The following is a 26909-nucleotide window of genomic DNA, read 5'->3' on the forward strand; positions in this document are numbered from 1 at the left end:
AATATACCAGCGATAAGTATCAACAAAGTGATAATGTACTGTGATTCTGTATCACTTTAATCGATAAATAAACCAAATAAGCAGTAGATAACGTCCAATAGATAGAACTAAAGACCAGTTTATACTCCTAGCAAAATGTTAATTTTGAAAACCAAATAAGAATATTCCAAAAATATATTCAGAATGGTTTAGCGTCGTTCAGTACTCTCCAAAGCCACGTAGTAATTCTCCATAGATCCTTAGCCCGATTCCTGGATCAAACGATAGACCAAGCAAGTGACGAGGGGGCTAAAACGAGGAGGCGTGCGCGGTCGATCCGCCAGAGGATATTCAGTTTGTGCGTTACGTTTCGTTATACTGAGTTACGAGTGGAACGTGACCAGACTGCATTCGCGGGACGCTCGACGAATAACGCGATTCAAAGGTGCTTCTGTAACGACGAGGTCGTGGGACGTTTTGTTCGTGGTCCCCCCTTTCAAAAGTTGCGCGTTGACTCGGCCTCGTCAGACGAGATCCTAACGAAACGCTACCCTGCTACGTTTCACCTTCCTCCTTTCAATTTTTTGCCCGTCTACCGAGGGTAAACGATCGGCGAAGCTCGGACGATCCGACCGTCCTCGAAGGGGAGCTCTCGCAAAGAGGCGGTGGACAGACAAGAGGCTCGCCAGCCAGCATGGAATCGTCCGAGTCCCGGAAGTCGTTCAATAAGGAACAAAGACATTTCCATAATCAGCCATTACGAGGTTCCTGCGTCAGTGGCGTTTCGCGAACGTTCCTCGGCCCTTGTCGCGACCGCGTGGGCGTCGCGATCGATTACCGCGAAAATGATTGCGACGCGCGCGATTCACCTTTGCAAATAGGATAATCGCGAGCGTCCCTCTCGTTTCCTCCAAGCAAATGTTTGCTGTCGAGGCTGGACCGATTTCCGCTTTCGTTATCATCCTTAAACCTTGGATTTCCCATACTCGACTGACGCTGCGATTGACTGCAACGCCGAAAACACGCGTTACGAAAATAATGGAAAGATAAACGCAAGCGTTGAGTGTGTTTGGACGTTGTAGTCAGTTTCAACATCAGTCGAGTATAGGAAATTCCACCTTATGTCAATTGACGACATTTCGGAGTGTTGAGTCGAGTCAGCAGCGAACCGCGGCTAGACTGAGCGTCTGGACGGCGGCTCCCCAGCGATATATCGATCCAGCGTGTCTAGGAAAGTGTAACAGGTGAGCTCGGTCTCGGAGCACCGTCTGTCGGATGTCGTCGTTTAACGTGGAGCTACGCGAAGCGGTCGCAAAAACCGCAGGAAGGACGTAGCCCATTAAATCAGGGTTACCCGTCTCTCGCTCGTCCTCTCGAAATAAGAACACTAGCTCGAGGTGATTCTCACGATGTCACGCATCCGACAGGCCGTTCGTCTTCGCGGACGTAGATCGACTGGCAAATATTTGCCTCTTAATGGGCTGATAGGTCAAAAAATCGAACAATTATTCTGGCTTAGGGGAATCTTAGAGGATGTATCGAGACTGTACTTCTAGTGCCTCTTAGAGGTGATCGGATATGCCTGGCTCATAAAAATTACCGTTACATTTTTTGTTGACGCTCACACCAGTTCAAAGTCTACGATACATTAGGTTGGCAAAAAGTGAAATAAAAAATTCAAGAGTAACGAAGACGTTTGACTGGACTTTGCACTTGTTATACTCTATATTCTAGATTCTAGATAATTGCCGATAAGCTCGGTTACTTGAAACGAATCATGCGTACCTGATAACTAAAAGTGCTATCGTTGACAGGGTCGATATCATCGTGAATTTTATTTTTATATTCTGCACGGGCTAAGAGTTCTGCGAAAAGGAACAGTAACGACGCGATTCGGTGACCAATTTTGTCCAGATTAATGAGAAGAGGTTGCAAGTGAAAAGAGGACGCGTGAAAAAAATTCGCAAGCTGTTAAAGATGCCAGAATGCGTTTCAGCCAACAGACAACGAATTTATGAGGATCCGTCGCTCGCATTCATTGAAACTTCCGGCGGCGAGAAAAGGGGAAGCGACCCTACGGTCAGACGCTAATGTGTGCGTGGACGGGCGCAGCATGAATGTAATAAAGTCGAGAGAACGAGCGAGCAAGAGTCGCGCTCCAACTGGCCGATGGGCGATCTCGATTCACACGATGCAAAAGCGTGCCTCGACCAATTTATCCCGAACCATCGGCCAACGACTCTAGAGAAACTGAATCGTCTACGGGCGATCTCGATTCTACCAACCGCGAAAAACACGCAACTTAGAGAATACATTTGGTCGATAGGCGTGAAAAATGCGGTCATGTCAACTCTCCTTCTGAGAGAAAAATAATCAAATTTCACAATTTCATTCGACTACTCATGTTTCTTATGTACTCATATTACTCTGCAGCTTCTGAGAGATATAAAAATGTCACGGATAAAAAATCTTAATTCCAATTGATTGCAAATATTGCAATTAGAATAATTAAATTTCTTTCAATACTCATTACCATACCATAAATCCATCCAAACATCGTTTCACGGTAATCCACTGGAAATAGCCGCAGTTATAAGCTACAGAGAACCGAAGAGATGAAGGTAAAGGCAGGTCGCTCTTCCGTCGGCGTATGAAATATCGATTGCCTTTTTCCTTGGCCCGCATCGCGAACAAGGCGGAAAGAGGCGCGGCTCGCGGGGCTCGCCTATTTCATTAACAGGACCGATGAATCGATTTCATCGAACGCGACTAATGAACGAACGGGCCTCGACGTACGTATCGACCGACGGAATGCGAACCATCGACCACTGGCTGAAATGGAATTCTCGGTACGAGTTCCGACTATCAAGGCTAGCCGAGAGTTCATTGATGAATCTCTCCCTTTCTCTGCGGAGGTCGATCGCCTCTGTTCCCTAGAAAATCCGCTGAAAAACGCGCGAGAAAGCTAGGGATAACGCATCGACTCGATGGTTTCTTTGAATCGTTAGAACGCTCAACTGACTACCACTCGCCAATTTCAAATAGGTATCAAGAGTACATCGATACTTGCATGCGAACATCCTCTGTTGAATTATGTTAACGAGCTATGAAAACGATGGCAGATTCTTCTACATCGTGGTAGGTTAAATTCAGTTACTGAGAGAAGCTTCATAAAAGAAGAAAGCTAAGGACTAAAAGGCACGTTTGACCATTGCTGTCCAACCGATTATTGCACCATTGAATACGCCACCATTCATCAAGTTGAATGAAGTTTGTAGACCACTTCAGTAATGCGAAATTTGCACCATATGTCGCGTAACTGGAGTGCCTCGAGTATTCTACCTACGCGTTGGCAGTTATTAATTTCGATCCCCGTTTTCCTGCAAATAGCTACGCTCCACTCGAACGTGATCACCACTACAGAGATTATCGATGGGGGAGCACAGAGAGGAGAATATGTAGACAGTGGTCTTTGGCGCCAGTTTAGATATCGCGTTATTATTGCATGTCTGTCGAGGCAGGCGACCGTTCAACCAGCCGTTTTCCTAACGTTCGACGAGAGACAGCATTCCTCGAGTAGAAACGTGGCTGATCGACTGATACGATTGTCGTCGTTAGAAACGTAGTTTGGTGGGCACGAGCTGGCGAATTAGTCGCTCGCCGACATGGCTCGCCGAGAGGAATTATTCTAATCGCCAATTACGAGGTGTCTAGGACGCCGAGAGCAATTTCCCAGCGCCTGGCGCCCGAACCTCGTGGACAGGGGCCAACGAGGCCTGCTGGAACAGGGCCAAAGAATTCGGCTGCATTTTTCCATTCATAACCGCGAGGTCTATATTTGGGTCAGCCGTATCGCGCGAATCCGTGGCGCGACGGTATTTTAAGATGAACCAAAGGCCTATGTCTGCCGAGGGGATTGAACAGCTCGAGGGAACGTTGACTCTGTCGAAAAGTGAACGCGCTGAAATCGAGAAGGCCTGTGTAATAGGGTCTCGTTTTTCTTTTCGAAATTAACTGCGGTGCTTTTCATTTGGCCACGCTCTCGCGATCTTGAATGGCTCAGATGATAATGAATACTCCTCGCGAATGGCCGATTTAAATATGCGTTGCTAGACTGACGATGTGAGCTGCTTAAGTATAATGCTCGCTTTTATTTTCTGGAAATATTGAATGGTGCATTCAAAACGTGGATTTTGAAGCACCCTATATTCTGATACCAACTCTTCTGATAATATAGCACTTCCGTGAACATTCTCGCTTGTCACCGTCGATTTCGCGGAATCATCGCAGACGATGCGACCCTTCGTTCCCATAAACGACAGAAGAACCGCCTTATTTGAAAGTTGACAGAGGGAAAGTGCCTCGGCAACCACTGTATTGCTTCATCTACACAGAGATGAACAAAGTGGCAGAGACGAGTCCCTCTTGAAAGGAGAAGCAACGTAAAACAAGAAGATTCTACAAAATCAAACCATTTCGCGTGACTAGAGAGCGCGCCGTGTTATCTTATCATCGCGATAATGGCTGCAGACGCGTAATCATCGTTGCTATCAGAACAAAAGAGCAGATAAGACTTAAAGGACGTTTGAACGACAGAACGAGCAACTTTACGCACAGAAAATCGACTTGTCGCGTGCTACGTAGTTCAACCTGAATCGAAAATTGCGCAGAAGTTGCGATAGCTGTTCAATTTTCTATGTACAACTTCACGCTCAATGGAGGTGAATTTAACATCCTTTCGCTTCTTCCGAACGCTAACTCACTTCCCCGTAAATTGCTATCAATTTGCGCAAGGCGGGTAATTGGGTTGCATAATCGCGATCATAATCCGAGACGAATGCCGAGAGCAAATGAAAAAAGAAAAATAGGAGGAGGAAGGCTGATGGTACAAGCGAGCGCGTGTCGCCCCGGGAATATTATTAATACGACTGGATCGCCTTGGCTCACCCATATCGATCACGCCGATAATCGATAAACACGTATACCTACGCGACCCGCGCTGGTCCACGCGGCAACTTGCAAATCGCGGCCAAATAAGAAAGGACGCTCTTGTCGCGCATATGCGTCGCGCTTTTGCGACGAGAGTACCGATGCAGAAACCCCGCGAAAGATGAATCGTCTCGATGCTGCGCGCAATTCGGACCGATTTATTGGCAAAGACGAGAGATTTATCGACCCATTATGTGGGAATAATTATGCAAATTCGATGGATCGTTTCAATTCGCGCCGAGCTAACGCAACTTTGTTCCTCTGTAAGGAGGCGACGCGATAGAGAAGATTGACTAAAGTATCTTTAATCTTGTCTCGTGAATTTACAGTACAGTCACTTCAATTTATACAGAATGGCTATTTCGCTGGAATTGAAAATACATAAGCTGGTCGAAAATTTGTATGCGACAGCAACGAGTATTATTCTTCGAGGTAAAAAGCCGAGATGGAGCCTGCGTCGAACTATTCTCGGTCCGATGTATCCGCGACGAGACGGGACTCCCTCGAGGTTGGTACAAAAATAATTTAGTAGACAGAAACAACGGGCCATTGCATTGGCGCCCGTTTCGTCGGGATTCCATCGCGATGAGCAGTCGTTTTTCGCTCCGCTCGCGTGCCGCCCTGCACACGTGCTACGCGATCTCATTTCCCTCTGCGTAAACTACCTTACTGTATCATCGATAAATTCGCAGTAAAATGCATCCCCCTTATTTTCCCCCGCATTCCGGTGAACGCTTTCTAATAAATATTTGAACACGCGAGAAAGTCGCTTTCTGGTTGCAACAATGTACACACGTCGCTGGGAAATTCTGCAGTTATTTAATTCTGGAGATGTTTAAAGCGCTGTTTTGCATTTGAATTAGCTCCTGACGCGATGCAGCTACAATGTGTTACATACAAAGCAGTGCGTTGTGGTTACTTTACTCATCGCGCAATATGTCTTCATTTTTTGATAACACTTCCGATAAGTGCGGGGTATTTTTATCTTGTTTGTTTATGGAACATTTTTGCCAATGCTTGTTATCTAAATTGATTTCTAGATATAGCCATTATTACTCTATATTAATCAAGATTTTAAAACTGAGAAGATATGGCTGACTAGGGAGTTTTCCCTACGCTGCAAAAAGATTTTCTCTCGCTGCTGACAGCAATTCTCATGTTTCATCCTGACAACAGCTCAAGTTTCATCCGTTCCTATAATAATTTTCCGAGATCGCGATAGAAATCTGCGTAGAAAGTATTTCTCAACGTCGTTTACAGTTAGTTCCTCGTGCAGGTGACGCAGCAGTCAAAGCATTAATGCCTCGTAACATCTAGCCTACTTATTCGCGGCGTCGAAGTGGACAAGCGCGAGAGCGGTCGTTGAGGATGCGAGACGCGTCGAGGAGAGCGCGAATTTCGCGGCTGGGCCGAGATTTGGCAAAGATCACCGGTATTACACGGATACTTTTACATAACAATTTGGGTCGTTCGCACCGACCGCGACGCGGAACACGTCGCCGCGCTGAGAAACTGCCAGCACCGCCTGAAATGTCTTCGTCGTTTCGCTGCCAACCAGTTCCTTTTTCCCCGCCCGACCTCCGTCACCCTCTCTTCGTCAGCTCGAACACGTTCGCGGTGATCCCCACGAGATTAGCCGCGGCCAGAGTCACCCGCTCTATATTTTTCCGCGCTGTTCTTTCTCCGTAACCACGCACGCGTGCCAATTCCGCGCGAAGATTTTTCAGCTCGCCAAGAAAAATCTAGATAAGAATTATTTACAAGAACGACAATCCTCCGCTCTTATCGGCCTGCTCTGTTAGTTCTGCGCAGCTGACTGATAACAGCCGAGACTCGCAACCGAGATACTCTGTGTTCGGGCTCATTTAACTTGCTAAAAGCTGTGACGAGTTTTTGTAGCGATTGAATCAGTTCAGAGACTTACCTTGATGTCTAGGTGGGCCACGTTCAGGGAATGCAAGAAGGCGATCCCATCCAAGATCTGTTTCAGCAACCTCGCGACCTGCCGCTCTTCTGGAATCTCATCTTTGTCCAAAACCATTTGCAGCTCACCACCAGGCGCACTTTGGGAGAAAAAAAAAATTATGTTAGCGTACATGAACAACTTTGCTGAAAACAAAAAGAAGATATCTAATAAAGGCAACTTCACAACGATAAAGTTTGAAAATTTGAAAATTCAAAATTTTAAATATTCGAAAATTCGAAAATTTGAAAATTTGAAAATTCATAAATTCAAAAATTCGAAAATTTAAAAATTCGAATTGTAACTAGTATAGTACCTATATCTTTTGAAATGTCCTGTCCTGATTTCTGATATCGATAACGTTCGCTAGAATTCGCTGCGTACACAAGATTACGATCTTCGCAAGCAGATAAGAAAGCGATAGCACTTACAGTTCCAGAACCAATACCATCTCGGTATTCGTCTCGAACACCTGGTGAAGGGACACTAGTCGGGGGCAATTCGCCGCAGCATCCAGCACCGCGACCTCGTGAAGCGCTTCCGCTCTCAATTCCTGCGCTCGTCGCCTCTTCCTCAGGAACTTGGCGGCCCACTGTCTTCCGCTGGATCGCTCCCGACATCTCCTCACTGCTGCGTACTTCCCCCTGCGAACACAAGCATAAACATTAGATTTGCAAGCCGAAAGTTGCGCAAAGAAGGATTACAACTGGCAAAGTAGAAACCAACGAATAATCTCTCTCACTCTCTCCATCTCGCGTGAACAAAACGCGTATTTTTCTCGAGCGAGCGTGACGAGCGAACACGTTACGAGTGAAGTAACGTTGCGCGAGGAAGTTGTACTCGCGTAAACGCTTTACTTTCGCTCCCCCAGTTATCAGACAACACGCACGACCGATGCTTTTCTAATTACGCCTTAACGCATGGAAATCCACCGCCAGCGTTTCAATTTTCCACTCCGTAAGTAACAAATGATCTACATTCGCGCGGCCTGATACACCGCGATCTCCCAGATACTGGAGAAGCGAGCAACCGTCGACATTGTTGGACCGTTGTAATCCGATGATCTAAACAGCCTCTAGAAAGCGAAGTTGCGCGGCCAATGCTCCTGTAGGCCGAGCCACTCTTTCGACTCCCGATCCTAGAAACACTGGTGAAAGCACTGGGCGACGATCGCGCGATTGTTTCTTTTTACTGCGCAGACATTCTTTTGCCAGGAACGATCAATTGGCGCCGACAGTCCACCCATGATCGATTCGATCATTAAGACTTCGATCCAATTATCGTATGACGACCCTAACAAACTACATTTTTAAAACTTCGGTCGCCCCCTATAACCCCCTCAATTAATACACACTTTTGAATCACCCTGTAAAGATCCATCACTAACCCCAGAATCAACCTCATCCCAAATTGTCACAAGAGAAAGGGTCCCAGATTACAGAGGACCCTTCTTTTAAAAAAATGTCCACGCTACAAAGACCAAAGGGGGAGCAAGGAGCAGGGGTGAACGGACAGCGGTGCAAGCGTCATTAGAGAGCATTGTTCGGACGATGGTACCCCACAGAGTGGATCGAGGAACGAGTCCGAGGCTCGTCGAAGGCTCGTCAACGATCAGGTATTCCCGTTCAGACGCGCACGACCCTCCGCGTGGCTACTTCCGAGTAAAAAGCACACTGCGCGTTGCTTTAATTATCGACGGCCATAAAACGCAGCCAGCGACCGCGGCGATTTCGTAGTCGGAGAAATTTTACGGTCCCTTGCCAGCGTGAGATCATCGACGCAATTATCGGTGGCATTTGCCTCTCGATCAGACTGACCAACTCGAAAGGACAACACGCAAAAATCGCCGATACCTTGGCTTATAGAGTTTGTACAGCTCGCGTGCGCTTGGCTTAGCGATTTTTGTAGCTCGATCGGGTTATCCTTCTAGCGTTCTGGGTATCGACATCGACACTTTTGAAGCAGGTAAACTGGTTGCTGAATCGACGTCGTGGAACGGCTTACTCGTGCTGGTCCAACGCGAGTGAGAACCACGGCTCGTCTAGGTATGTAGGTTGGCAAATGCCAATACCAGTGGACGATCGTGGGCAGACTCTGTCGAACACGTTATCTGCGTTCTAATTGCTGTTAGGGGACTTTCCAGGCGAGACCGATAGCTTTGGTGTTCGGTGCTGATGACAAGGGGATGCTATGGTCAGAGTATCCAGGCTGAGCCCTCTTACGATAAGACTGCGATTAGCGTGTGGTCTAGGATTGGTGGAACTGGTTCTAGAATGCTTGCCCTCGATGTTTCACTGTTTTGTAAGAATGGAATCGCAGGTTACCATCGGTGTTACTATTTCTAGCAATTGCGGATTAGGGTCTAGAAAATCATGGTCTCTCTAAAAAATTTCTCTGCAGCTTCATCCTAAAATTCTACCTTTTTGCGTCAGAGACTATAGACGCTCCCTACAAACGCAACGGTCGTGTACAGCTTTTGGCCTCGATTTACTGTGCCACCTGTTGGTGGCTCGCAGCTGCCTTCTCAATATTACAGGGCATTTGGAGGCGTAGCGGATGCACGGTTCGCAGGTGCTACCTCGTGGCCACGAAAAATATGAATTCAATTACTTGCTGCCTCTCGCAGAAACTCCCCATCTATCGCTTCTTTACGTTCGCACAAACGGGGATTAAACATGCAGTCGTGTCCCTCCTATGAGCAGGTGAAACTCCTTCACTAGAACTGCAATTTCATAGCGATAGTAGGTTTCGAGGGTCGGGAAATCGCTGCTGACTAGCTATCCATTTTGTGGAAGACCGACAGGATTAGAGTGTGCCCGAATCAACTGTGTAATATCGCGCGAGGGTTGCTCAAGAGACGAGTATGCTGCATCGCGTTTCCAAGACAAATTAGGCTCCTCCAAAGGTGGATGCGATTTGTTCGGTGAACGCGCGATCTTTACGAGAATCGTGCATACGCGGGTAACAACGGAGCGTGGGAGTTCGACCTGGGCTCGACCAGAGAAATCGAGATCACGTGCATAGCAATGCAGCCACGACGCGCTCGGCCTGCTGCGTTCACTTCCTCGACTTCTGAACTTGTTTCCTAGCGTTTGCCTCGATTACGTAAACCTGCATCCAGCCTAGTGATTCTTGTTCGATCGAAGCACTTGCAACGTCTGAATGCCACCTAGGGATAGTTTCGTCCTATTACCATCGTAATTATGGGGTAATAATAATAATAATACACAGGTAAACAGCATGTGATGAGCCATTACGAATTACCTATGCATTTCTAGATTGCAGGATTAGAGAATATTAAGTACCTATATAAATAGAACGTGGAGTATGCATGAAACTCTATACCTCGCAAGGTTTATAAAAACCTGGAAAAATGTACTAGATAAAGAGTTGCGAAGGATTTCTATCTAGAGCCTAGAGTACTCTAGAGGATAGAGTTCAGTAATCCAGCACCGACTAATGGCGCAACTGTAAATCCGATATTATGGCGACAACGACTGCAACAGTGTTATTATCACAATGGCGATTTCCCCAGTCGCTCGGAAATTAGAGCCCCCGAGCAAATGAAAGTCGAAATAACCCTCGAATTATCGCGATCTTCTGCTCCCTCGAAAGCGATTGCACTTCCCACTTCGATCGCGCGATCTCGTTACGCTCCTCCGCCGAAGTGGTCGTTCTTTTGGAGTGGTCTCCTTTCTACAGCTTCCTTGGACTCCAGTTGCTCGTTTCAACCGTTCAAAGAAAGTCTGGCTATCCTTCGCCTTGAAAAATACGCCGCTCCAGGGTCGAGTACTCATCCAATCCCATTTCTCTCCAAGAAAAATGCTTAACGTGGTTTCCGCGTTTCGCTACGCAGCGATCCGTTAATCCTTCGGTATTCATCGTGCCTGCTTCCTGGATAGGAACGCTGCCAAAAAGGCAGCTCGCGAGTCCTCCGTAGGACATCAACCGCGCAAGAAGTCGATGCTCGATTACGGTAGGCTCACCTGTAGTCACGCGCGATTTTTAACAAAGACTGGTAGAGTGGTTCGGTGAGAAAGAGAAATTAATCTTCCCGGGAAACGACGCTTTTTGCGAGGCTGCGCATCGTTAGAAGGCAACCGAGAGATTTGCTGGAATAGCCAGGTAGTGAAGGTCTCTCCTAGGAGGTCGGACCTTAAAGCGAGCGTAAAGCCACGCTGACTACCCTATGACCACCTTCCCAGAAGAAGCTGAAGGGAGCATCTGGAAAGAAGCAGCAGCCGTGACAATGATTTCAGAAGCCGCGTGATTCGGTGGCTTGGAAGACTCTGCAGAACATCTAATTTTCCGCGCCAAGAGGCAAGAGGTTGACTAAAGAGTGTTTCTTTGTCTCCCAGAAGTCATCAGTATTATTGAGCGGCGATTAGAGTTCATGGACACGAGAGACCACTGTACAGCAGTAGTAGAACAAGTACCTTGAAAGTGTACCAAGCAGGAACTGGACCGTTCCACTGTCGTGCTTCTTTGCTTGTACCAGCTCGAAGTGGCTTCCTGCTCTTCAATCTTCGAGCCCGATACGTTTGATAGTAGAATGCGTTTCAGGAGTAGACTATTTAGACTTTCTGTTGATCCTCCGCCCAACGTGCGCCAACGTTCACACCTTTAGCAAGCTGCAATCGTGTCTTGCGTTCTCGACACTGCGTTGCTCGGCTCAATCGGTCGCTGAAAATGTCGTAGGATCATCGAAAGTCGGCCTAGTCATCAACAATTTCGCGAACGCCCGCGTTTAACGTTTAACGACAATACTTTCACTATGTTTCTTTCTCTCAACCAGAAGAAGGTACACGTTATTATTTCTCTGAGGAGTCTCCCGCATCCTTAAAGCGTGGTTAGGACTTCATCGCTGCGATTTTCGCCCATGAAACCCTCTGAAACGACACCTGCGATTTGTTTCTGTAGATCTTCTCACTTAATCTCAGGTTTTAGGGATAATCCGACTATAGAGAAACGAATTCCAGGCACTTTTTAATGGTGGGCAGGGTTCTAACCGAGGCTGAACGCGGTAGTGCCGCAAACTCCATAGAAAGTGTGCACTTTCACCGTGGTGTCTTTCGTGCACAGTTCGCGCGAAGCGCTTCGAGGCGTCTCCTGCGAGCTTGCGTTCAGAAGCGACGAAACGAAGAAGATGCGAGCACCTACAGTCAAAGCAAAAGATTTCGGTCGCGCAATGGCGCTTCGTACGATATACAGGGAGTTCCATTTCTCGTGAACACCATTGTTTGCTTGGACCCTACATATTTAAGAGACCAGAGGTATCGAAATACCTATAGAAAAGTGGTGGGTAAGTCCCTTATACACTTGTTACGTTGATGTGTCTTGGTCTGCAGCCTCCAGCAGTCAAACCTTTAGTCTCTACTATAGAGCTGTCTGGTGTCCTCGTTGCGGTTCGCGTGGACGTTTCGATGGTCGAGCTCCTAAATGGGAAGTTCGTTCCTTCCCACGACCGGGGATCAACCGCAAAACTCGGGACGGCGTGTTACTTAAAACTACCGAGCGTAGACCCATTAAAACTGTATACGTAGCCTGGTGCAGGATCAACGACCCAGGGTCAAGGAAGGCGAGGTAGGGGAGTAGAGCGTTAAGTGCTCGTTGCCCTCTGGTGTAGCGCGGCGGACCAGGAAATCGGTCCTAACACCGGGATCAGAGTCTACGTCGTGCCAGAGTCCCTCGTGTGTATCCTTTAAGGCATCCATTAGCTTCCTAACTACTAAACACACCGGTCGGTCCGTCGACCTCGCTTGTATCGACCGACCAGTCCGCGAGGAACCTTCTTCCACCTCTTCCCCGGGAGCCAGCCTTTTTATATTTCTTACTCTTCCGTCTTCTTCTGCAGCCTCACCCGCCCCGTCCCTCTCCTCCTTCTTGCCTCCTTCCTCCAGCCTTCTTGTCCCGATACCGACGTTCGAGGGTCATCGACATTCGCTGGAGACATTGTGCGCAACGCTGATGCTCGGTTACGCGGTTACCAGCTTGGCCACGCACCTTGCACACCTTAATATCGGATGTTGCCATTCTTTCGAATACATTTCAGGCCTCCTGTAGCTGGCTCCTGCCTAACTGTAGAGAGCACTGCTGACTTTCTCCGCCTGGTTGCTCCATAGGGAGCTACATTGTTGAGGTGCCCTCTCGTCTTGCAAGCTGTTCAGGCTTTGGCACAGAGTGTTGTCCAAGAATGAGGCACGGGTACTCGGGCGCAGCATTCCTTTGATCCTCGGACCTCTGGCTGAAATTACTTTCTCTGCCCTTCGTGACCACCCACTGACAGGCGCATGAAAAGAATAAGGTCCTCGGTGATGAAGACAGTGGTGGTTTCGGGTGGGACAACGTTCACCCGAGACAGCTCCATTCATCGGGGCTTCGTTTTCAGGAGAAATCCAGGGTAGGTCAGAAAAATATCAGGGTGCCCCTGAGTGAGGGCGATTGCGCAAGGTTGTGTAATCGGTTAACGAGCCACGATCGCAACTGGAACGAATTTCACCGTGTTGGCAACGCCAGCCTCGGTTGCAGCAGTTGCACAATGGATTTGCATTCGGTGGACGCCGTGGCCAGTGTACCTACCCGCTGCGCCTAGCTCTCCGCTAATTTCTTTAATTACCTACGGACTCGGGCATAATTAATGGAGACCAGAGGCAGCGAGTCGCTCCGGTTTCCGTGTTGCCGGCCCCTAATGAGATAAGCCCAGCTGTCGCGTGGCATCGAGACCGATCCCTCGAGAATTAAGTGGTTCGCGTGGAGTCCAGAGCCCCTCGACCGCGAAACACCGTCCAGCCAGCGGATTTTTATATCCACGGCGGTTAAGCGCGACATTTTACGAGCAGTCTCGCGTGTACGCGACGCATAATTATCTTGGACGAGGGATGGAACGTCTTCTCTGCGAGACGTTCCATGGCGAAAGGTTAAGCCTCGCGTGGGAACGTTTTTGTTCCTCCAGGAAGCTGTCCAGGAGGAATTTTCGTTAATGAAGCACTTCAATGTTCTTCATACTACGTGCACCTGATAACATAATTAGATGGAAAATTAATGGAGCGAGTAAATTCCTCTACTTTCCAAAGAATGTCTGGCGCAAAAGTGAAGAGCTCTGCAATTCCTCTTTCAAGAAAGTACTTCGCTTGGAAAGCGTTTCCTTTTCAACACTTGATCACTTTGTTAGATAAACTGCTCAGAGATGGAAAAAAACTGTCCTCCGGCTTCAAGGATCAGACGAATTTTGAAGTAATCTTTTTCAAGAGATCTCCTCTCATCCGAATGCGAAGATTCATCCTTGAACGTCACGGTCGCAAGGTGATTCATCTAAAATGACAAGCCTGATTAAGATGCGAAAAAGTACACACCCCTTGGACCATGTACCTTTAGGCTACGTTTCACGAACAACATGTTAATCACTTAAATTGTCATTTTAAGTGAATCAGCCTGTACACTCTCGGAGTGTACTCTTCTCCACAGATCTAACCAGTTCGCGGTCGGCGACACTTGAAATGGCAACGGCGGGCTCGCGACACGATATTCATCGTATTTTTCTCGATTCATCCTGGACAGCCGCAAGCCGTATCAAGTGCGTGCATTGCGTAACGCGTGTACAGCTCTACGCGTCGAAGTCGCCAGGGCACAATGGCGTTAACGAGCGACAATCGACGGAAAGGCAGCGAACGTGTCCGCCTCGTTCGCAATAACGCCTTTCCGTCTGACGTTATGGAAATCAATCGAAGAGGTCTCTGTAGCCTTTGTTTGTCCCGTCGAAGGTACATCTCGGAAAGCCTCGGTGGCCGGCGATTACCTCAGCCACTTCTTATGGCAGGCATTACTTTAATTGGCGTCGCTCAGCCAACGATTAACCTGTAATCCGCGCAAGAACCGTCCTTCTTGGAGACCGATAGACAATAGCTCGATCGAAACGACTGTCACTCTTCTTGGGATTCGGAGGATCTCTGGTCCCCTCTTACCGCCAGAGTTACTCTTAATTATGGTACTCTGTAAACTGGTGGGAAATAAAAAAGGGAAAGATTACTAGAATTGTAGGATAAATTAGTATCGAGTTATTGACTAGAACACTTGGAGAACAAAAGTATCTCTCTACCACATATGTCTGAAGTTCAAGCCTTTAAGTCCACCTTTCACTCCGCAGTGTTTCACGCAAGAAGAAGAATTCCAGTGACAACCTTCTCAGGCTAGGTTGTTTTCCGCGCGGCACAGTCGCTGACCCTTGGCCTCGGCCATCCCCCAGCTTCCGATTCTCCGCGGATGTCACGAGAGAACAAAGGAGCAGCGGGACGAGCGTCTGTTAAGCAGGCATTTGGATTCCATGGTTCGCTCAGGGTCGCACGAAGAGGAATTCAGCCTAGGATAATGTCTCGTGCGCGATTCGAAAAACAGATGAATCCAGCGAGCTCGCGACCTGCAATTCCGCCCGCAAAAATGTATTACGCCGCGCACGCGCATTCACCAAGCCATGCTACAGGAGACTTTTATCATTTTTATCCCGGATCGACTGCATTCCCGCAGACCGCTTCGAATCGTTTCATTCGAAACCCCGTGCGGTTGCGCGCCGCAGAAACTTTTATCCCTACGAGGAAGATGATTACTATTGCGACACGAGATACATCCAACCTGGACCGGTTCATTTCGCTCTGACGGCTCTAGCGAACAACTATTCAATGTAGATGTGCAAATGAACGAATCGAGCATGTGCTTCGACTGTAATTATCAAGAGATGTTAATTAAATATCGCTGATCGAACATGGAACTATTTTTACTTTAGCTGATCTTAATGAGCAGTAGAGTATTTTAAACCCTCCAATTAATCTCTTGCTTTACGTTTTCATTAGGCAGTGCAGGCCAAAGATAAATGAATATTCTAATAACTCTTGGAGAATCTCAAGGATTCTAATTTCATTATTCTCGATAACTCCATAATATATGCTCCAGAAATTGGAATATTATTAAGTATCAGGAATTCCATTAGTTGTGATAAATCAACAGGCAAATTTTTCCAATGAGGAGATTATAGTTCGTCTTGTCTCGTCGGAAACTCCTTAACGACCTAGTAGAAATCACGACTCAAGATACAAATCATTCCACGCACTTAACATTGTCCTCCATCTTCAATGATAATTTCCGCGTGGCGCAAGGATTCGCCATAAGTGTAGCCTAGAGGATCGTCAGGGGTCCGCGAATGTTAAATTAATTACGTAAACGCGCGGTAGGTGCTGGGAAGGTGCCCGAGGGCTCGCCATTATCTTGCCAATCGACGTTTCCTCGCGAGCGCTACCAGATGATGCATCGTGTTGTCGTGTCAGGTCTTCGTGCATCGGGAGTTTCATCGGTTCCCTCAAGCACAGACTCGCGCGGTAGCGGTCGAGGTACACTCCAAAGGTCACCGAGAGTCTCGCTATTATGCGGTGGATAGTCAAAAGGCGGCTGACCAAATACCGCGCGAACGGCTACTGTGTGGCTCCGCAAGTTCCCTCCATGCGTTCTCCTGAGCTCGGGATTTAGCTCGGGATTTTTATCGGGGAGCCGAGCGCGGCGAAACTTTCACGCGAATCGCTGAGTGGCCTTTATCGTTTCTCGCCAGAGAGCGAACGGTATGATATTTAACCTCCCCCGAGAACGGTTACAAAACAAGTCGTTCTCGTTTTCTTCTTTTCTCGCCGATACAGGCGCGACAAAATCCTGTGGTCACTCAAGGACACTGAAGTTGCTCCACCAGTTCTGAATTCTTCTAAATTCTGGTCTCGTAGGTACTTGCTTTAAATATTTTCAAGTTCCACCCATGAAAGATATTACGAATGTGTTTTTATGATTTCTTCGTATAAATCAGGCAGAAGTTCGTCACAAGACGGAAATATAAAATCCTTGAGAAGACATTTTTTTCTTCAGGGTGTGATATGCTTATAAGATCTACTAGAGCTCACGAGTTTTGCCTGTTGAAGGTTGCCAAGAGGAGATTCCTCAGAAGGTAGAAATCAATTACCCCTCTAACGTTCATCAAACAGTTCTCCTGAAAAAAGTCTCGTGACCTCGAAGCACTGCCTCGCCCAGGCGTATTAACCGTCCCTCGCTGAATGCCCTATGGCGTCCAGCTGATTTTACTCTGACTATAGCCTCGTCAAAGAGTAGGTCTACCAGGTTTATTAGTCTTCCATCAGATTAGAGTAGCGAGGGACTCGGTCGTGTACGTCCCACACTTCCACGCGGCTATTAAATGCGTGAAAGTTTTTCGAAATGGAACAGGAGTCCGAGGCATCGATCGATGCAGTCTTTTTTCAATTTCCACGCGATGAACACAGGTTTCTTCTCGAGCTGAGCCTTCTAGCCGAGAGCGCATTTCGCTCATATGGAAACGCGGACAAAGCTGCGTCGTTTCGCGAGAGGTGAAGGGAACCGTGCAATTTGCAAGCCAAATGAGAGGCGCCGAGGTCAAGAAGCGGACGTTCGTTTCGCGAACGAAAAGTTATCGCCAGCGTCCAGGATGCTTCTCGCGTACGAGACCCTCGCTGCTTCGCAAACTGCGCAGAATCTCGCCATCGTGAGGCACGTTTCGCGAATTTCGGAGAATCGAAAGCCTTCGAAACGCACGCGAGGGCCCTTCTACGAATTTAAAAGTCGCCAATCGAATGTCGAATATCGAAGGCTGGGAGGGTTCGTCGAAATGGTTGGGGCGTCGATCACCGGTTGAGCTAGGCTCGCGAGCGCGAAAACGAGCAAAACGACTGGCTAGGAAGAGGGGTGCCGCGAAAGTGAACGAACCCAGAAGAGGAGGGGTCCAAAGATCGTTTATCTCGACCGTGCGGCGACTTCCTCCTGTCAATCCCTGAAATATGGCCAACGCAGACGGACCAGTTTGGCTCCCTTCAAAACTCCCAATCGACGCCACAAATAAACCCAACGGATTCGTCTTTGATGTCTCGCGAGGATAAAGTCGAGCTGCCCTTCCACTGCCACTGGTCGCTTTAAAACTAAGGGGCAGTTCAATTCCATTCTGCGATCAAATACTTGAAGCCCCCCAAATGCAACTTGAAAACAGAGTTGCAATCGATGCAATCAGGTTTCGGTAAAGTGTAGAAAATCCACAATCGCGTTATTATCTCGGCGATTCTGCTCGATTAAAGGAAGACAAGAAGACGGAGAATGAATATTGCATCGCGGGAAGTACCGAGGAATTACGAAAGAAAGTTGATCGAGGAATCGATTAACAGAACGCGTCGGTCTGTAATACCGGTCCGAATTCGTCGCTCGTTTCTTCGATGGTCCCGATTTAGCCGCGGAACGACGCGAATCGCCAATAAGAGGACACTTTGGTCCCCGTCGAGATTAATGCTCGTCACGGAGCAACAGAGGGACGGGCGTCGACTTCCAAATTTCGCGGGCAAAGAGAAAAAAAGCCGCGGGCGAAGGAAGAAGCCGCGCGAGCAGCTCGAAATGGAGGAAGCAGGCGAAGAGGAGAGGAGAACACCCTTGGCGTCCTTCGTCGGCCGCCACAGTTTGCTGACCCGCTTCGAAAAGAGCAAAAATCGATACTGGTCCCGAGAAGGACGGGGCAGAGGCGATCGGACCGAAATCGATGGACCGGTTGACGAGTACCGCGAAACGCGCTTCTTCGGTCGCAAGTTTATCGGGAACTCCTTTGGCGCTTCCATTGCTTTTTGCAACTGCAAATGCCTCAAAGATTCGAGGGCCTTTATACCTTAACATTGTTTTGGAAATCTGTGAATGGTGCATACAGATTTATAAAAAGCAACTAATGGTGAATGTCCTCACAGGAAATTCACATTTCACTTTAGTAATTCCTGTGAATTTCTTATGCCATAAGTGGGACGAGGTGTTTCAAGTCTGAATTTTGAAGGTCTCAATTTCGACAGGATTTTTCTTAAATGTCTGAAGCATAGATGACCACTGTTGGTGAATCATAATTAGCCAAGGAAGACGTTGCGTTAAATCAAGGCGCGTCCCTTTGGCATGAAAACCAAATCAAGTCGCGTGAGTCACGCGCGTGTACCACGCACCGCGGCCTCTTGCCACGCGTGGTCACCGCGGCGCGAAGCGTGGGCGACCGAAAGGAAGCGTCCTCCCTAAAGGCCGCTGCCTCCACTCTTCCCTGGATTGCGTAAATCCTGTCTATAGACGCGACAACGAACTCGACGCTCCGCTAAATCTTCGCGACTTCGATATCGTAGCTTTCCGTGCCACTCCACCTCGAGAAGGAAGGCCGCTGGCGAAACTTTGTCGCAACGCGAATGCCGATTGTGACCGTATCAGAAACGAAGAGAGTGGAAGACGACTCCTCGTTGCGCAAACGGAACGACTTTCAGAGTCTCGGTTGTTTTCGAGGCGAGAAGGTGGAGAGTGGCCTCTGGGTCCAGCAGCCTTGCGGGAGATACCGTTGCCAGAAATCGGTGACTAATAATATAAATTAACACCCACAGGGATTGCATCAGAGCGGCGGAAAACAAAGTGTAGGTGGGCTGGAGGAGAAAACTCGTTTGTAACCTTTCACTCGGTGCCACGTAGACGGGGAGATAATCGTGAGGCAATCTCCCGACGCCTTCCGCGGAACGATAAGACGTTATCAGACGGCGCGCTAATCGTAAGCACTTTCTCACAATGGGGAAGACTGTATCGCTGGTATCTCTGGCAAATAAGTCCAGGCGATACGTACCTGCAACAAGCACGAAAAGGTTCCTCGGTTAGTTCACCGCTGGGGAACGCTGGTGAAAAAATACGATCGGTCGAACCTCGCGTCTCGCGTTTTCCCTTTCTGACAGATAAACTGTCGGCGGGGGTTAACGTTTGGTGCATCGAACTCGGCTGCACGCGAGCCGCATGCAAATTGTCTCCATACAGGGGGGAGAAAGAATTATTTGCTGTTTCCGAGGCTATATCTTCGCGTTTCTCTTGAAACCCATCATTTCTACCAGTCGTTTCATTTGCTCAGAGTAGAAGGGAGTCGAAGTTGTATTTCCTATCGAGGCAACTCCGTAAAAGCCACGTTTAAAAATGTAACTCAATCATTGTACCAAGGTATAGCGAAGTCTGATGGGTCTCTGTACTCTTCGAAAAACGTACAGAAAGTACCCTGAAGGATTAAGATGCTTCGGATTCGATACAAAGGTAGAGGACTCAGAGTCGATCCTCAAAAGGGCTAGCTCACGCGAGAAGAGAGTGGCCAGTTATCCTCGACACGTTAGTCGACATACATGTAGGAAGGAGCTATCGAAAATCTCAAATCCCACTAACCTCGTTGGCGAACTACCAAGCCGATGGTGCACGCCTTCGGTACGGATTTCTTTACAGCCCACTGGGAATTTATTTCCTCTTTACGTGCGACGGATATATATTCGCGATAGGAGCCGCCGCAGGTAGCCGCTCGCGAGCGGAACACGACGAGAACTTGGAGCTCTAGGTGTCTCTCGAAATGCTCTGCTTGGCTGGAACGTGCCAGTTGCCACCGATTCCACTCGTTTTGTAGGCCGAGGAGCTCTCTGAACGTTTTGAGATCGTTACGTGACTTTTCTATGGATACAGCAACTGTATGAGGCTTTTATGACTTAGGCTAAGGCTTCTCAGAGTAAAGTGTAATCTTTATGAAAATGTTTCAGGCTCACGAATTGGGATTCGTATTAGGAACGACTCCCTTTTGGATCGTATCATTTATCTTCTCTGCCAGACAGGTTTGTAGTTACTGGTTTGAACGAGATACGGAATAGTGGGGTATGATAGAAGATAGAGTGTTTTAAAGTACAGATCAGTAATAAAGTATAACTCATCTCGCGTACAGAAAAACAAAGATAGTATACCCTTTTCAAGCTACCATCCCCGCAATCCTAAATAATTACTACTTGTTATATTTCCAGACAATCCGCGAAATCATCAACGTCCGGCTTTCGTGGGAAGGTTCTGAGCAGTGTCTCGATTCTCCGAAACAGACGAGAGAAATTAACCGAGTCTGCAGGAGGATATTTAGAAACAAGTGGACCAATTGCGAGCCCAGCGTGATCAGAAGGGTTTCAAATTGCCTCTGACATCTTCCGCTGTGACGTTGTTTCAGCTAATTTTCTCTATTCTAAGCATAATTAATCGTGGCTGTTCTAAAACGGTCGATGCACGAAATCGCTGCAAGGAATCGCGTGGCGACGGGACATCGATCGCGAAATGGCTCGTGAGCAATCGTCCGCGTTAAACAGATGCTAGAAACTCGGTCGTGTGACGTAACACGTCGCTCTGTTCAAGACTAACGATTATTACCTTCCCCCTTATAGCCTGTCGGTCGTCGCGGTTGCCAGCGAAAGCAGTCGGCCACGTGAAATTGTGACAAACGCCGAAGCGTGTCGCAATTACTCGGACGCCGCTTCGACGGGGACCGGCTACATCCTCGAGTTTGGATCGCGCGCGCTTTACTATTTTCTTTATTCTTCTAAACACGAACGCGACCGTATTCCAAGCACGCCCGGGTGTTGGACACTCTAGTTGGAGAATCCATGCGATCCTGCGATCATTCCTCAACTCGTATACTCGAGAGGAACTCTGTTTACTCTGAAGATGAACGCTTCAATGTTTTTTTTTTCTTGTCCAATTACCCAAGCATATCTAATCATATGAAATTTGAAAATTCAAAAATTCGAAAATTTAAATATTTGAAAATTTGAATATTTGAAAATTTGAATATTTGAAAATTTGAATATTTGAAATTTTGAATATTTGAAAATTTGAATATTTGAAAATTTGAATATTTGAATATTTGAATATTTGAATATTAGAAAATTTGAGAATCTTTCAATTATCCGTGATATGGTTCAGCCTGTTCTATTTCACGATTTTCTATTTCTGTTCTATTTCTGTTTCTATTGCGTTTGTTCAATAAAAGTGGTTCGCAGAATAATAGATATGGTAGATTGGCAGGTCTCGGATAGAGGATGATCAAATAGAAAGGTGTGGTCCTCTTTACTGAACCATCAGACGAGAGTAATCCCTCTGGATATCATGCGAATGAAAAACAATCGGAAATGTCGAGGATGACGGTAACGGAGGATCGGCGTTCAATTACCTGAGTTCATTAAGAGCGGTCAGGCTGATCGATACCGGAATGTGGGCGGTTTTTAAGCGAATGCCTACCGCCAAGAACCGGTTATCACTGTCGATTCGACGACCGTTTGCAAAACAATCGCCAAAAATTCAGATACGGTCTCACTCGTGCTTCGACCGTTGGTAGATGACGATAGAATCATGATTGCAGTTAATAACTACTTGCATGCTAAATTAATTTGCTCGTTTCAGTGCTTTTTATAATGTTCACCAATCCACTATTGCTAGTTTCTCACAGCATTCCCATCGCAATTACCGTGATAACTGTTGATCCACTCTTTTTATTTCAATTTCTGGATTCCATTGTTTCTTGCATTCAGTCCTCACGTTTCCTTGCTAATTCTTGTTATTGCATGACTGATTTCTCTTGGGGATCGCCAGTCTTCTGCCCCTTTTATGTTTCTTCAGTTTGCCACCAGTAGGCAGGAAGCCCGACTAGTTTTGTCATTGTACAAAGCGTTAACAGCCGCAAATTACGTGCAATTATAATTGATAACGGAGGAACAGGTGTCAGCGTTTATCTATTCCTTCGCGAACAAGCCAGTATCGTTCTCCCAGGCGAAGATCTAGGTTATCGCTTGACCGTGCTCGCGGTGTTATCCAAGTAAGAATTTGTTCGCGGGGAGCGTGCAATTTCGCAGCTTTCGAATCGATATCGCACAGCTTGATAACCCATGAAATCGCCTCCGAGCGTTTTCACCGGGAAGTAAAACGAACCGCAACATCCAACTCACGATGTTTTCCTCCTTATTTCCGTACCACTGTTTTATTGTAGCAGCCCGCGGATTGATGTTATTAGTCTTAATTTTGACCTAGAATTGATTTTCAGCCAGTTTTCCAGCGCTTTCCCGACGCTAGGAGCGGCCTTTTCACACGTCCTCGTTGGCAGGGACCGATGGGAAACCGGGATGAAGAGCAGAGACGGCATTCCAGCAGCCAGCCTCCTTAAGGACGCTCTATTCTGGGAAGCTGAATCCAGCGTCCGTTAGCCGTCGATAGATCCTCTTACGAGTTATGAGTTACCGATACTTTGCGTTCATCGCCGTTTCAATTTATTACCTTGAATCTGCTTTGAATCCTCTATGTGGTATCCCACGCTGAACGATCAACATCCAGCCAGCTGGTGGTCAGCTACGCAGGAGCATTCCCAGATGCTGCCCACTATATGCAATCGATTTGATTGAAGAGGTAGGTACTTATTACGAGGCGATGCGATATTTTTCAACCGCCTCTTTCTTCGAAGCGATCTTCCATGTAATATTAGAACGGTGAGTAAGTGACGAAACCATTTAGAAACCAGCTATTAATATTTCGAGTACCTGATCTGAGGAATTTAAAGGTGTGTAAGCTTTCAAATCTTCGAGTCGTCGAAGTCTCTTTTTCCCCTCAACTATTCTTAAACAATTGTTAATGATTTGTTGTTATCTTGACCATACCGCTTTCGAGTGATCTCCATATTTATGCTAGTAGGTACTACAGGAAGACACAATACGCCAGCGATGAAGCAATAGCACTTCCTCGCTCTGAGCAACGCCGTACGCCGCGATAAGGTCTGCGAGAGCGTAATGGTGTTGCGTTCGTCCATATCCGCGGTGGGAACGATAACGAATAGATATACGGTGACGTTAGCTTTCTCATATCCTTTCGAAGGACTGAGACATCCGGTCGCCTGCAGCCTGAGGATTATCTGTGAAAGTCGGCTGCCGTGAACGCAGCACGAATTCGGTTGAATGGTCGATGGCCGAGCGAGCACGCGGCCTTGACTCGGGTCGACTAAGCATGACTTCGTTAATTATATCTGCCTACCGGCGAATCGCTCCCCTTCGTTCGTTCCCCTTGCACCGGTCGGCTCCCTTTGCGGGATTAGACTTTGCCAGTGGCTGTTACGAGCGCATCTGCGTCAATTTACTTTTAAGGCTATTTTACGAGGCCACCGATCCATTCCCTTCTTCTGCGTTTCGATGGAGAACGAACAGCCAACAGTATCCGTCGGTGGTTGATGAATCGCGATCGACTCGCTTCCGTTTCAGGCAGAGCCGAGCCAATCCGTGGATTAACTTGCTCGTAGAAGGATGAACGACTATGGTCACGAGGAATCGTCTATTCCGCATGCTTGCGAAACGATGGAAACGGAAAGGTATAGAAAATGAGTCTCCACTCCTTCGAGCTAATGATATTTCTAGGTAGATAAGATATATTCAGTGAATCTATCCTAATTGAAAACGCAATAATATCCTCCTACTAGACACGCGCAAAAACTAACAAAATTAAGCGCATAAAACAGTTTCGAATTGCTTCTAAAATGGCTTTCATGTTTCCGTCGAAAAACGCGAGGTCAAGGGGTTAACGAAGTTTTCAAATGAGCGGCGTACCATCGCGACCATGATTTATAGCCGTCGTTAAAAAATTGAAAGGCGCATCGTCCTTCGGCGAGACGCGTAGGAAGCGAATGGCCGTCCACTGGCAGTCGTCAGAAAAAAGGAAGACGAACGAAAGCTCGATCGAGCGTGTCTGCTCTGGTCCCGTCGAAATTTATGGCGTTCATTTTAATTGCGCGGAGAGATTCAGCGTCCTCGGCGCGGGCCGAACGAGCACTGCCATCGAAAGAAGCCTCGGAGTCCGAGATATGGATGTAAGAGGCGTTGGCGAGTGTCGATGCGGCAAAGGGACCGCATCCGGTGCGGGCGAGGCCTGCATCCGGCCTGAAAACGGACGAGACCTGGCATTCAAGTGCAAATCGTTCCGCGGCAGCATTGTGCGCTCGAGATCTCGAGACCTCGGCCATGCCAGAGCCGTTTTTCCATTCGCCATTGACGAGGGTACGAGTCATCAGCGTCGCAGATGTATAGATCTCGCTGCATCGATGCAGAATATATTTGTTCCCGTTTCTCCTTCGCTGTGGATCTTCGTTCCATTTCATTAACGTGCTCATTTCAACCTCGCAAGATCTTCTTTCACACATGTTCCATATTTTGCATTATAAATCCCAAAGATTATTGCACTTCTTGTTCCTCGTCCAGCGCATCCTCCAATTTATGGTTTCAATTTATACCTTTTGCAATTTGTGACGATTTTATTGACCAAGTAATCGAGCAAGTTTCCGACTTGTTTAACGGGCACGCAAACGAACAAAAACGAATGAATAATGCATCGATTGGATTGAATTAGAGTCGCACGTGTGGCGTCACGCGCCACCTTCCTTTATTTCGCTTCTCTAACGAGACAGATTTTCTTTCTATTACAGAATTAAGCGTAATAGCAGGTGATGCGGGGGGCGCATCGTCGGCCATCAAAATAATAAGCCCGAGACCGTGTATGTTCCTCGAGCACGAAGTATACGAGGCTTAATTGGAATACTCGCGTTCCATTATTGCGCCGAGGTCCGGCTTCGCTTAATCTCGCCATCTTCCTAGTAAAATATTTACATAATGCCGGCAATTGACCGTTCGCCTCGATCGAGACCCCGTGTAGTTTGTAATTTTAGTCGACTGATCTGAGAAATCGCCTGGAGCCGCTTCGAAGAGGTCCAAAGCCTAGACAAACGAAGGCGCGCCGCTACCAGCCAGCAATTGTTTGCGCTGCGACTCTAGGGTCACCTGCGCAGAGTCGATATGTCCACCAAGGTTCTCCGAACGAGGCCTCGTTTTTTGAGAAACTGGATTTAGTAGAAAGATACGAAGCTATTCTGAAAATCAGGTGGTCTCAGTTTTGAGAATAACATCAGAGAAAAGTAGCTTGTATTCGTACGTTCCTCGGAACCAAGTACCCTTAACTGAACACAGTTTCGCATCCACAAGAAAAGAATAGCAAGTACACTACTTGGAATTCTTCAGATCTTGAACTCCCCGGCGGAAGTCATTGCCTTAAGAATCGATCGGAGTTTTGCTCGTCGCCGCCGGTAATGACGCTGATAACCAAGCAGCGTTGCGCTCGGAGCCGCGGATACAGATAACGATGGAATTCCACGGAGGCGGCGTGGGACCAAATCCCAGCACTTCGGCCAGCCGCTAATGAACGTAGCTCGTCCGCTAGGATCCATCAACGTCGATCGCCACGACCGAATCGATTCGCGGCGATTCGCGGCGATTCGCGGCGATAGAGGCGCGGCTCGCATGGAAACAGCGGGAGGAAGACGAAGGCAAGGGCAAGCACCGAACCTGCCGAGGAATAGCTTCACGCATGCTTCCCACGTGACTCAGCCGGTCGAGCATAGATACGCATCGTTCGCGAGCCCTCGCGAGCCCTCCGCGTGCAACCTGCACGCACAATGCGTGGCGAACGCTTCAACGGCCCCTCGCCGACTCGTGACTCAACCGAGCCACTAACCTTCCCTCGCGTTTTTCCGTTTCCCTTCGTTCCCTAACCTTTCAGTCTCCCCTTCGTTCACCTGGCCGAGAAACGCCTCGTTTCCAGAGGCTTTCGACGTGGAGAGTAGATAGGGAAATCGCTGCGAATGGGAATTAAAACTCCAAGAATAGAAGAGCAGAATTTGGGATTCTCAGCTGTTTGGGACCTTCTTTGTCTACCGTCGCAAAAGGGACTCTTGTCCAACAGTAGAGAATATGGGATTTTTACGATCAGCTGCTCTGTGTTCAACCGCCGCAAACTGACCCTTTTCAACTTCCCTTTCCAACGCTTCCTGGTTTCACTGCTAGACCAGCTAGGGTAACCTGGCATGGCCACGTCCCATTCTATAGCTCAGCGCAGACTCCGAAGTATATTTCACTGACAGTCCACCTTTCCAGGAAGTAACCTGATCAATGCTCCACGAAATAGCCTCGCATCGAAGAGCATGGAGGATCGTGACGCAACGCAAGGTGTCTCATCGCATCTCGCGATTCGAATTCAGCGGACACGAGCCGCGTTCCTTTCTCTTGCG

General features: G+C 47.8%; 1 protein-coding gene across 1 annotated transcript in view; it reads right to left on the reverse strand.

Moving 5' to 3' along the window:
- The window catches only part of LOC143183700 (uncharacterized), a 55683-nt gene that overhangs the window by 6200 nt on the left and 22574 nt on the right, over positions 1-26909 (reverse strand). Inside the window, exons 2-3 of the mRNA XM_076385376.1 lie at positions 7363-7575; positions 6893-7031 (exon numbers count right to left, since the gene is read on the reverse strand). Of these exons, the coding sequence (XP_076241491.1) occupies positions 6893-7031; positions 7363-7575 (352 nt within the window). The remainder of the gene's footprint in view (positions 1-6892; positions 7032-7362; positions 7576-26909) is intronic.

The sequence above is a fragment of the Calliopsis andreniformis genome, chromosome 9 (assembly GCF_051401765.1).
Source record: "Calliopsis andreniformis isolate RMS-2024a chromosome 9, iyCalAndr_principal, whole genome shotgun sequence".
Taxonomy (NCBI): Eukaryota; Metazoa; Arthropoda; class Insecta; order Hymenoptera; family Andrenidae; genus Calliopsis; species Calliopsis andreniformis.